Source organism: Pristiophorus japonicus, chromosome 3 (genome assembly GCF_044704955.1).
Source record: "Pristiophorus japonicus isolate sPriJap1 chromosome 3, sPriJap1.hap1, whole genome shotgun sequence".
Lineage (NCBI taxonomy): Eukaryota > Metazoa > Chordata > Chondrichthyes > Pristiophoridae > Pristiophorus > Pristiophorus japonicus.
Window position 1 is genome coordinate 291,078,954 of NC_091979.1, and position 12,594 is coordinate 291,091,547.

At 43.3% G+C, this 12,594-nt stretch overlaps 1 protein-coding gene across 1 annotated transcript in view; it reads left to right on the forward strand.

Annotated features, from left to right (window-relative positions):
• The window catches only part of LOC139255865 (kinase non-catalytic C-lobe domain-containing protein 1), a 308,421-nt gene that overhangs the window by 220,207 nt on the left and 75,620 nt on the right, over positions 1-12,594 (forward strand). Inside the window, exons 18-19 of the mRNA XM_070874040.1 lie at positions 5,496-5,755; positions 7,615-8,060. Of these exons, the coding sequence (XP_070730141.1) occupies positions 5,496-5,755; positions 7,615-8,060 (706 nt within the window). The remainder of the gene's footprint in view (positions 1-5,495; positions 5,756-7,614; positions 8,061-12,594) is intronic.

The following is a 12,594-nucleotide window of genomic DNA, read 5'->3' on the forward strand; positions in this document are numbered from 1 at the left end:
TAAGAATTAGGAACAGGAGTAGGCCATCTAGCCCCTCGAGCCTGCTCCGCCATTCAACAAGATCATGGCTGATCTGGCCGTGGACTCAGCTCCACTTACATTAGCTGCTTTCCAATCCGCTGGTACCTCCCCAGAGTCCAGAGAATTTTGGTAGATTATAACGAATGCATCTGCTAGAACTTCCGCCATCTCTTTTAATACCCTGGGATGCATTTCATCAGGACCAGGGGACTTGTCTACCTTGAGTCCCATTAGCCTGTCCAGCACAACCCCCCTAGTGATAGTGATTGTCTCAAGGTCCTCCCTTCCCACATTCCCGTGACCAGCAATTTTTGGCATGGTTTTTGTGTCTTCCACTGTGAAGACCAAAGCAAAATAATTTTTTAAGGTCTCAGCCATTTCTACATTTCCCATTATTAAATCCCCCTTCTCATCTTCTAAGGGACCAACATTTACTTTAGTCACTCTTTTCCGTTTTATATATCGGTAAAGGCTTTTACTATCTGTTTTTATGTTTTGCGCAAGTTTACTTTCGTAATCTATCTTTCCTTTCTTTATTGCTTTCTTAGTCATTCTTTGCTGTCGTTTAAAATGTTCCCAATCTGCTAGTTTCCCACAAACCTTGGCCACCTTATACGCATTGGTTTTTAATTTGATACTCTCCTTTATTTCCTTGGTTATCCACAGCTGGTTATCCCTTCTCTTACCGCCCTTCTTTTTCACTGGAATATATTTTTGTTGAGCACTATGAAAGAGCTCCTTAAAAGTCCTCCACTGTTCCTCAATTGTGCCACCATTTAGTCTGTGTTTCCAGTCTACTTTAGCCAACTCTGCCCTCACCCCTCTCTAATCCCCTTTGTTTAAGCATAGTATACTAGTTTGAGACACTACTTCCTCACCCTCAATCTGTATTACAAATTCAACCATACTGTGATCACTCATTCCGAGAGGATCTTTTACTCGGAGATCGTTTATTATTCCTGTCTCATTACACAGGACCAGATCTAAGATAGCTTGCTCCCTTGTAGGTTCTGTAACATACTGTTCTAAGAAACAATCCCGGATGCATTCTATGAATTCCTCCTCAAGGCTACCCCGTGCGATTTGATTTGACCAATCGATATGTAGGTTAAAATCCCCCATGATTACTGCTGTTCCTTTTTCACATACCCTCCATTATTCCCTTGATTATTGCCAGCACGACCGTGAAGTTATTATTTGGGGGCCTATAAACTACACCCACCAGTGACTTTTCCCCCTTACTATCTCTAATCTCCACCCACAATGATTCAACATTTTGTTCATTAGAACCAATATCGTCTCTCACAACTGCCCTGATATCATCCTTTATTAACAGAGCTACCCCACCTCCTTTCCCTTCTTGTCTATCTTTCCGAATTGTCAGATACCTCTTTATGTTTAATTCCCAGTCTTGGCCACCCTGCAACCACGTTTCTGTAATGGCCACCAAATCATACCCATTTGTAATGATTTATACCATCAACTCATTTACTTTATTTCGAATGCTGCGTGCATTTAGGTAGAGTGTTTTAATACTAGTTTTTAAACCATGATTTTTAGTTTTAACCCCTCCTGCAGCCCCTTTATATTCATACATATTGTCCCTTCCTATCACCTTGTGGCTTACACTTACCCAGTGCTACTCTGCTCTGTTGCCTCCTGCCTTTTGCATTCTTTCTTCGGGTCCTGTTCATCTGAGCTCTCACCCACTCTAACTAGCTCAGAGCCCTCTCCTGGGTTCCGAATACTCCTTGCATTGAGGCACCGAGCTTTCATGCTTGCCTTTTTATTACACTTTGACCCTTTAGAATTTTGCTGTACAGTGGCCCTTTTTGTTTTTTGCCTTGGGTTTCTCTGCCCTCCACTTTTACTCATCTCCTTCCTGTCTTTTGCTTTTGTCTCCATTTTATTTCCCTCTGTCTCCCTGCATTGGTTCCCATCCCCCTGCCATATTAGTTTAACTCCTCCCCAACAGCACTAGCAAACACTCCCCTAGGACATTGGTTCCGGTCCTGCCCAGGTGCAGACCGTCCGGTTTGTACTGGTCCCACCTCCCCAGAACTGGTTCCAATGCCCCAGGAATTTGAATCCCTCCCTGCTGCACCACTGCTCAAGCCACGTATTCATCTGAGCTTTCCTGCGATTCCTACTCTGACTAGCACGTGGCACTGGTAGCAATCCCGAGATTACTACTTTTGAGGTTCTACGTTTTAATTTAGCTCCTAGCTCCTTAATGTATGTATGCTTGGGGTTACTAGCCATCAGGTGGCGCCACTGTCAGAGGTCATTGGACTGATTGCACGTGTGTGCGGCACAGTTATAAAAGGCAAGCCATCATGTAATGTAATCATTTTGGGCCCTAATAAAGCAGAGCCAGGTTTGCACCTGTGTTAGTTTACCATATTCAGTCTATCGAGTTATTACATACATAACAGTCGCGATTTATGCCGTCAACTCATTTAGAACATTGAGGAAATTCAACCTCTGCCTGTATACCCTGTGTTGGGGGTAATCGCTCCGGCATGCTGCAGCCCTGTGGTGTCCCCCTCCCCCCTGTGGAGCATCAGGTCATTGAGGAGTAGACTTCTGTCATGGTGACTGCTGCTGTTGCTACTGGTGTGGGGGTGTTGGTGGTAGTGGGGCTCACCTTGGTCCGATTCTGAGGACCAATGTAAGAGAGTATAAGCGGCACCCATGCTGATGTAGTAGATGGCAGGCAAGATGGAGATCAGAGGACCAATCCCTCAATGTTCTGATAGTGAGTAGTAATGTGGTGAGAGTGGCTTCTGAGGTTTCAGAAATGACCTGCAAACTGCTGACACCTAGATCTGTCGATGAAATGAAGTGAGCAAGAGCCTTTCCATGAGGCAAGTAATGAGGTATAATGCTGTAGTATTTATGTGCTTTTCCCAGCTCTCAGTAAATGAACTCGCCAATGGCCACAGGCGAGGTACCTGAGCTGCGTGAATCCCGTGCTCCTGCAGTAAAAGTCAAAAGCTGGTGTTAAAACCACTCTTAAGGGTCTCTCAACAAACATTTAATTACCTGAATGAGGTCACCGCCTCTGCCGATCGGGTCCGTGTCGCGCCTTCAAAGCCACCCGAGTTAAATGCATGGGGCGGTGGAATGACAGTGGGTTCCTGACGCGCTCTCTATTTCCTGCATTTTTACTGCTGACCCACCCCCAAACCCACACGCTCGGCAACGGGAAAATTCCGGCCCTAGGTGTTGCAGCTAATCCATTGGCAATTTTGCGGCCCATCTGGAGGTCTAGGTTGAGATTGTAGCAAGGATCCCCAAAGATTTGGAGAATCATTTAAAGACATTTTTTGAAGCAGTTCGCATTGTAAGGGGGGCACAGGAGCAGCTTCAGTTTGAGCCTGGCTCCCTTGCCACACTCTGAGATTTTTTTTTGCCAGACTTTCTGGGCATTTCAGTAAGGGGTGCCCCAGATGCTTCCACAGCCCCGGTTGGCATGTAAATCGCAGCACTTCCCCAACCCCACAAACTTTGTTGGGGTCAGCAATGAATGTCCAAGGTGGATGCTTCTGAGCACTGACTCCAAGATGTGCCACCCTGCCAATTTTCAGGCCATAATTACTGTTTACTTTATTTCTCTTATATACATTTAGTCATGCTGTTTAACATTTTCTCTTATATTTCTGCTTTTAATGTACTTTAGTTTGATACCTGAGCAGATTTACTTGAAACATATGCTCCGGAGACTTCCTCAGGACTTCTCCCGCTTCGCTGCCATAAGTTTAGCGGAAGCCCCATTTTTCATGCTAACAGGATTTCCGCCAAAGTTATAGCGGTGAAGTGACAGAAGCCCCGAAGAAATTCCCAATAATAGTCTATTATTAACACTTGAAATTGTTGAAGAGTCGAGGATAATTATTTTGTGAACGTTAAGTAATTTTGAATTTAACTATACTTAAGGACTATGTTTACTGAATGCAGTATTCTTGGAGGTTCTCCCACTCATCGGATGAAGTAATATAATTAAGCTCAATTATTCACTTTGTGCCACCGCGTTCTTATATTTAAAACAATTAAATCCCAGGTTTTACATTTTATGTTATAATAAGCACTCACTTCATGTCTTGGTTACATTATTGCAAAAACTCTGAAATGCTAACCCCTATCTTTCCCCTTAGCGTCTTCCCCCTGGCCCCTCCCTCCTCACCCACCACACCTCCAACACCTCATATTAGATCTCAACAGACAGCCATATTTACTATTTCTGAACAGAATATGCACCCTGACTGGTGGAATTGTCCATAGTTTATCCTCCACGAACTTCACATAATTGTTTCTTGATTGATGTGAACTAGTTTTTCAAACGTTGATATTTTATATTAGTTCATTGAAGGATATTTGATAAATTTCTCCATGTTTTCTTTTTAATTATAAATATTCAGCAGAGATTTAAAAATAAACTATTATTAAGAAACACTCAATTAGTTTGTAAATAGATTGATTACAGTGATGTTAGTGTTATTATTCTTACTATTAACACTGATGTTCCTCCAACCAACATCATTAAGAAAACAAATGACCTGGTCATTTATTTCATTACTGTTTGTGGGAGCTTGCTGTGCGCAAATTGGCTGTTGTGTTTCCTACAACAACAACAACTTGCATTTATACAGCGCTTTTAACATTGTAAATCGACCCAAGACGCTTAACAGGAACGTTATCGAACAAAATTTGACACCAAGCCGCATAAGGAGATATTAGGGCAGATAACCCAAAGCTTGGTCAAAGAACGATTTTAAGGAGCATTTTAAAGGAGGAAAGAGAGGCAGAGAGGTTTAGGGAGGGAATTCCAGAGCTTAGGATCTTGGCAGCTGAAGGCACAGCTGCCAGCGATGGAATGATTAAATTTGGGCATCCTCAAGCGGCCAGAGTTGGAGGAGCACAGAGATCTCGGAGGGTTGTAGGGCTGGAAGAGATTACAGAGATAGGGAGGGACAAGGTCATGGAGCGATTTGAAAACAAGGATGAGAATTTTAAAATCGAGGGGTTGTTTAACCGGGAGCCAATGTAGGTCAGCAAGCACAGAGGTGATGGATGAACGGGAATTGGGGCACGGGCAGCAGAGTTTTGGATGAACACAAATTTAGGGAGGGTGGAACGTGGGAGGCCGTGTAGGAGTGTGATGGAATAGCTAAGTCTAGAGGTAACAAAGGTATGGATGAGGCTTTCTGCAGCTGAGGCAGGAGCGGAGTCGGGCGACGTTATGGAGGTGAAAATAGGCGGTCTTAGTGATGGCGTGGATATATGGTCGGAAGCTCATACACACACACGCACACACATATATATATATTACTTTGACATTTACACTAAATGATGCAAGAGTTGTGAAACTAAAATACTGAGGTATGACCAGAGTTGTCATTTTTACTATTTCCAGTCAAATTTTAATTTTCAGTTTTTTGCTGCTATCAAACTAACTATTATTTATGTCTCAGGTCAAAGGTCACAACGAGACCAAGCTCAGATGATCTTATCCTGGCACTACAAAATGCCACGCAGACAAAGAAAACAATTTTTGTGCATGGAAATCAAAGAAGTAGTAAAGACACATGGGATAAAGCAATAATCGAGTCTGAAGTGAAAGCAGTTGATATAGAAACTAGAGAAATCTCCAGACAATCTCAATTATCACCAGCAACATCACCAGAATACAATATTTTGAGTGTGAACTATCTTTCTGACAATCTGTATTCAGGTATTATGCTACATTCAATTGAACTGATTTACAGATTTAAAATTTCTATGGATCGATGTCTCTGCCTTTTGCAAAAGTAATTTGGAATAATAAATGATTCAGAAAGATGAGCAATAACATCGGTTTTTTCCCCCATTATGTGCACAGTTGACACAATGTCAATTACAAACAGCTGCATTGTGTGTACCTGCGCAACATGCTCATTTAACCTCCAGTTACTGAGATAATTAATTACTTAAACAATCTCTCAATCAGCAGACGCAGGTTGGTTCTAGCTTAAATGTTATAATTTATGAAAAATAGCAAACATCATACCATGTGAAGCACTTGGTGGAGGTAAAATTCAACCTTAGCGGGTTGCGAAACAGATGGCGGGGAGGTAGTGGATCGACCGCCCATCATACACCATGCCTGATCTTCCATTCCACAATGGAAAGGGTGGTGGAAGCAGATTCAATTGTAACTTTCGAAAGGGAGCTGGATATATACTTGAAAAGGAAAAGTTTGCAGGGCTATGGGGAAAGAGCAGGGGAACGGGACTAATTGGGTTGTTCTTTCAAAGAGCAGGCACAGACAAAATGGGGCAAATGGCCTCCTTCACTACTGTATGATTCTATTCTATAACTCATAGTTTGACAGATCTGTGACAAGTTTAAAATGTAAAACTTACTGTCTAGAATGCTGGTCTGTGGCTCTCTATTGGGTAAAAAGTACACTCTTTGGCACATGTGCAAAGAAAGATGTGTCACATGTGACGAGGTGCACTATTTTTTTACAAATATCAGAGATGACTGCCATTAAAGGTGCTGGTCAGCCCACCTGGGCTAGGAGCTCACTGCATCAGAGTTGCCAAGTTTCACATTTGTAAACACAGTCTGGATATCGTGCTTGGCTGTAACACCTACAGAAGTGTAGGCGTAGTCGTGCACCTGCCTCAAAGCTGTGCTCCTGACCTTGGCCTAAGGTCCATTCCGCTGCCCATCACAATGCTAGGTTCCAGGGTCAAACAGGCATCCTTTGTATACAATGTCACTATGAGAGAAAATACACTAGATGGCGTACCTCCATCAGTTGCTTAATATTTTAATGCACCAGCTGCTCCTGATGTAACTCCAGGGGAAGATCAAGACTTCCATCAGGCAGCTAATTTTGATCAACTCTTATTTTGATTGACATATTTATTTTATTGTGAAATATACTAATGTTTCTTTGGGAGTAAAATTGTACTTCAGTGGGAGCACAAAGCGGTGCTAGTGGAGTGCCCAGCTGTTATACACCCAACACAATTATCCTTTCCATTGACGCCCCCAGAACCCCGTCCCCACATTTACCGTGAGTACCAGCAGACAATCAAGAGCTGCTTAATTTTCCTCCAATTGACAGCAGCATGTTCATGAGGCCCAGGCAGACGAGAAATTAACTCCCGCTGGAAACGTGCTGCGAGTTCAAATCTTCCCCCCTTTGATTTTCCAACCAGTCCTCACTGTGCGTGCCACTCCTTGCTGGGGGGACCTGATGAGGGAAACTGCTCTATTATCTATTCTTCTGTTATCCTTCAAAGTATAATTGACAACACGTAGGATACAAAATATCATTTATTGAATCTATACAGTATTCAAAGCTGAGCTATGTAATAAACTAAGTAAGACAAATACTGGTAGGGGTTTGACATGTATCTCAGCTGGTGCTGGTTGTCCTGGTAACTGACATTTCAATCAAACTTGAAGTACTCTGTCTCTTACAGAGCACAAGCGGACAGTCATGCTATTAAGTACAGTCTAGCTGTCATTTTATACAAAAGGTGGCTTGCTGAGCAGCATAACCTATTAATGCAAATTACCTTGTTATGTATTGTACAGCTGAATGTAAGGAAGACCAGCTACACAGCAATGTTGGAGTGATCCTTGGACAAGGTATCACCAATATAATACCTGATGAAACTGACTTTAAGAAGCTGAAATCAGGTAATTGTGAGGAAGAGGAAAACGTGACAAAACATTTACATCAGATGGAGAATAACTGGCATTTTACTGGTGAAAGTTGTACTGCATATCACGATTTAAAGCTTAGCCAGAGCAATGAGGATAGGGAAGAGCATGCAGGCCATATAACAGAAGTGGCTGAAACCCGAGTTTCTGTACCTCTGTGGCACACAGAATCAAACGTAGGGAAAAAGAGATGCAATCCAGGATGGAGCAGTGCTTTTTTTGGAATTGAGTGTTTTAACCAGCAAGTGAAAACCTGTGTGAAGCAACTAGGTCAACACAACTCCAATGAAGATGTGCAGATGGAAGCCAAATTGTTGGTAAGTGCTCCATTAGTCACTGTGCTTCAGTGAACTTCAAAAAGAATTTAAATAGACACTGTGCCTCTGTTGAATGAATCATAAATTTTGTTTAAAGGAAAACACTCAAAAATACTACATATTTTTGTTCTTGTGTTCCCTCTGAATTCATTTTAAGTAATGAGTATTGTACGTTTTCATTTTGATTCAACTAACCATTTTCATATGCATATTAAAATGTTGTTTACATGTGTTCGTTTCTAAGGAAATAACTCCATCATCCAGCAAGAAAATGAATTTTCATAGCCAATATCAAAAAAAATCAAAACTGACAATGACAATAGTTAAGTTACCAAAACAATGTAGTGATAATTTTCCTTACCATGTCTTTTGCATTATGCAAACAACACAGCTAAAACCTAATAAAGCACTTAAATTCTTAATGACATTGTGCACTTCCTCGCTTTGAGATCACGTATGAGATATTTTAAAAGCATCATTGCAGAGTATCGCACAACTGCAGCAAAATAAGCATTATAAATACATGGGAAACAATGCTCTCAGACCTCTATGTCTCAAAATGCTGACATTGGCAGAGGAAATTGATACTATTTAGTTTAAAATAAAGTACTTTTCGTTATATTTCTTTTGAAAGCTATTTTCTTTGTAGTTCACCATACATCTTATCTGCGGTAATCTTCATCTAGGGAACCAGTGAGTATTCTGGTAATGTTCTTCATTAATGTTTACAACAACTATTCAAAAAGGAATAATTACTTTTCTTTCCAAAACAAATAAAAATGCATTATTTGTTAGTACAGTATAAAATGCCACAAAAATTGGCAGCCTAAAATCAGTTTAAGGAGTGAAGCAGAATACACGATATCTATTTCAATCTCCTTGCAAAATATTCAAAGAGCACCATTTTAAAGAACTGTTTGTTAAGCCTACCTTTTTCCTTAGCTTCATTGTGATGATATCACAGTCAAGTAATGTGGGTGTGTATTTGCAAGTAAATAATAAACAATTATCAACAGTTTTTTCATGAAGACAGTGCCCAATTAATTTTCCAGTGGTGATAATATGAATGGCAGCAAGTTACAACATTGAAAATAATCTGAAGCAGTGTCAAATAAAATTTGACCGATACCTGCATTACTTTTTGGAAGTACTGACTCCTGGTTGGACATCAATTAACTATTCACAGCACCATAGCAAAACTGGGATATACAATATAAAGGTGCATTGTATTGCAAGATCAAAGGAACATCAATGGTAAAGACTCTGGTGCCTCATATCTATGGGAACTACAGCTGTTATTGAAATTTAATTTTAGATTATAACAATGCGAAGATTTTGCAAATTAAAACTTCAAAGAGTTTTAGGCACCAATTTTCCTTCCTCCTGACATTCTCGCTCATTTACAGCACAAATCTGAATTGCGGTGCACCTGAATTCCCAACTTGCCCTGTCACCCAGCAAAGTTCCCTGCCAGTAGTGCAGACTCATAAAATTACCCCATGATATAAATGCTCCCCTAGTGTCTCAGGCAGTTAAGACAGTGATTAGCTCAGTTATAAAAAGTAGGAGGGTCCCAGGTTTACATTCTGAGCTAAGTTTCTCTGCTGGGTTAACTGATCTCAGCTAGGACAGTTTAGGGGTGCCAGAGCAACAATGACTGCTTGAATTTGTACAGTACTTTCAATGCAATAAAAAGTCCCAAACTCTTCACAATTGAGGGTGTAACACAACCTGAAGAGAACGATGGAACACAACCTGAAGAGAACGATGGGAGGTGACCAAAGGCACCATCTGAGATGTCGATTTTAAGGAGCATATTGCAGATGAGGAAAGAATTCTGGAGTGTGTGTGATGTGGCCAAGACTCAGCACCACTGGTACAGTGGAGGGATGGAGGAACAAACACACCATAGAGCACAGTTAGGAGAGTGGAGGTTGTTGTGTATCTGTAAAGCATGCACTCCCATGTTCCGCCACCAGGGAGCCCACCCCCTGAAGTCCCAAGGGATCCCAGCATCTCTTGGGAGCACTGTATATAAGACGGCCCCTAAGGTCTGTTCCTCACTCTGGAGTGTCTTATTAAAGACTGAGGTCACTGTTACTTTAACCTCCCTGTGTGCAGTCTCATCTGTGTTAGGAACACAACAACTGGCGACGAGTACACAAATCCAACGCAAAGATGCAGCAAACTGTGGGCATCCTGGAGAAGTTCTGGGAGGGTGAGGACTGGGAAGCCTATGTCGAGCGGCTAGACCAGTACTTTGTAGCCAACGAGCTGGACGGAGAAGGAAGCGCTGCAAAAAGGAGAGCGGTCCTCCTCACAGTCTGCGAGGCACCGACCCACAGCCTCATGAAGAATCTTCTGGCTCCGGTGAAACCCACAGATAAGTCGTATGAGGAGCTGTGTACACTGGTTCTGGAGCATCTTAACCCGAGGGAGAGCGTGCTGATGGCGAGGTATCGGTTCTACACGTTCCAGCAATCTGAAGGTCAGGAAGTGGCGAGCTACGTCACCGAGCTAAGGCAACTTGCAGGACAATGTGAGTTTGATGGCTACCTGGAGCAGATACTCAGAGACTTTTTTACTGGGCATTGGCCACAAGACCATCCTACGAAAACTTTTGACTGTAGAGACACCGACCCTCAGTAAGGCCATTGCGATAGCACAGGCGTTTATATCCATCAGTGATAACACCAAACAAATCTCTCAGCACACAAGTGCTAGCAGTGTTCATAAATTAACTGGAACTGTGTTTGTGAGCAGAAATGTACAGGGCAGAACCCACGAGTCTGCAACTGCCAGCAGGCCTCAGGTGACCCAGATGACTCAGAGTCCCCAACAAAGGATGAATGCAAGGCAATTCACACCTTGTTGGCGTTGTGGAGGCTTCCATTCAGCCGATTCATGCCGCTTCAAACGGTATGTTTGCAAGAGCTGTGGAACAATGGGGCACCTCCAACGAGCTTGCAAATGAGCTGCCAGCTCTGCAAAACCTGCTAATCACCACGTGGTAAAGGAAGATTGGTCCATGGAGGATCAAAGCAATTTCGAACCTCAGAGAGAGGAGGCAGATGCTGAAGTACATGGGGTGCACACATTTTTGACAAAATGTCCACCTATAATGCTAAAAGTAAAATTGAATGGCTTACCCGTAGCCATGGAACTGGACACTGGCGCTAGCCAATCCATCATGAGTAAAAAGATGCTTTGAGAGACTGTGGTGCAACAAGGCATTCAGACCAGCCCTGTGCCCCATCCACACGAAACTGAGAACATACACCAAAGAGCTTATCACTGTCCTGGGAAGTGCCATGGTCAAGGTTACCTACGAGGGCACGGTGCTCGAACTGCTACTCTGGATTGTCCCGGGCGATGGCCCCACACTGCTTGGAAGGAGCTGGCTGGGCAAAATCCACTGGAACTGGGATGACATCCGAGTGCTATCACATGTCGATGAGGCCTCATGTACCCAGGTTCTTAACAAATTTCCTTCCCGTTTTGAGCCAGGCATTGGAAACTTTTCCGGGGCAAAGGTGCGGATTCACTTGGTCCCAGAGGCACGACCCATTCACCACAAGGCACGAGCGGTACCTCACATGATGAGGGAGAGAGTGGAAATCGAACTGGACAGGCTGCAATACGAGGGCATCATCTCCCCAGTGGAATTCAGCGAGTGGGCCAGACTGATTGTTCCAGTACTCAAAAGTGATGGCACGGTCAGGATTTGCGGCGATTATTAAGTAACTATTAATTGTTTCTCGCTACAGGACCAATGCCTGCTACCTAAGGCAGATGACCTATTTGCGTCGCTGGCAGGAGGCAAGACGTTCACCAAGCTCGAGCTGACTTTGGCCTACATGACGCAGGAGCTGGAGGAGTCTTCGAAGGGCCTCACCTGCATCAACATGCACAAGGGACTGTTCATCTACAACAGATGCCCGTTTGGAATTCGGCCGGCTGCAGCTATCTTCCAGAGAAACATGGAGCGCCTACTCAAGTCAGTACCATACACGGTGGTCTTTCAGGACGACATATTGGTCACGGGTCGGGACACCGCCGAGCACCTACAAAACCTGGAGGAGGTCCTCCAGCAACTGGGTCGCGTAGGGCTGCGGCTGAAGAGGTCAAAATGCATCTTCATGACAACAGAAGTGGAGTTTTTGGGGAGAAAGATCGCAGCGGACAGCATTCGGGCCACAGACGCCACGGAATGTCACAGAGCTGCAGTCATTCCTGGGACTCCTCAACTATTTTGGTAACTTCCTACCGAGGTTAAGCACCCTTTTAGAGCCACTACATGTGTTATTGCGCAAAGGTGAGAACTAGGTATGGGGAAAAAACCAAGTAATTGCTTTTGAGAAAGCCAGAAATATTTTATGCTCCAACAAGCTGCTTGTATTGTATAACCCGTGTAACAGACTTGTGCTAGCATGTGACGTATTGTCGTACAATCTAACATTGCGGGGAAGTTGCAACCTGTCGCCTATGCTTCCAGGAGCTTGTCTAAGGCTGAAAGGCTGAGAGGGCCTACAGC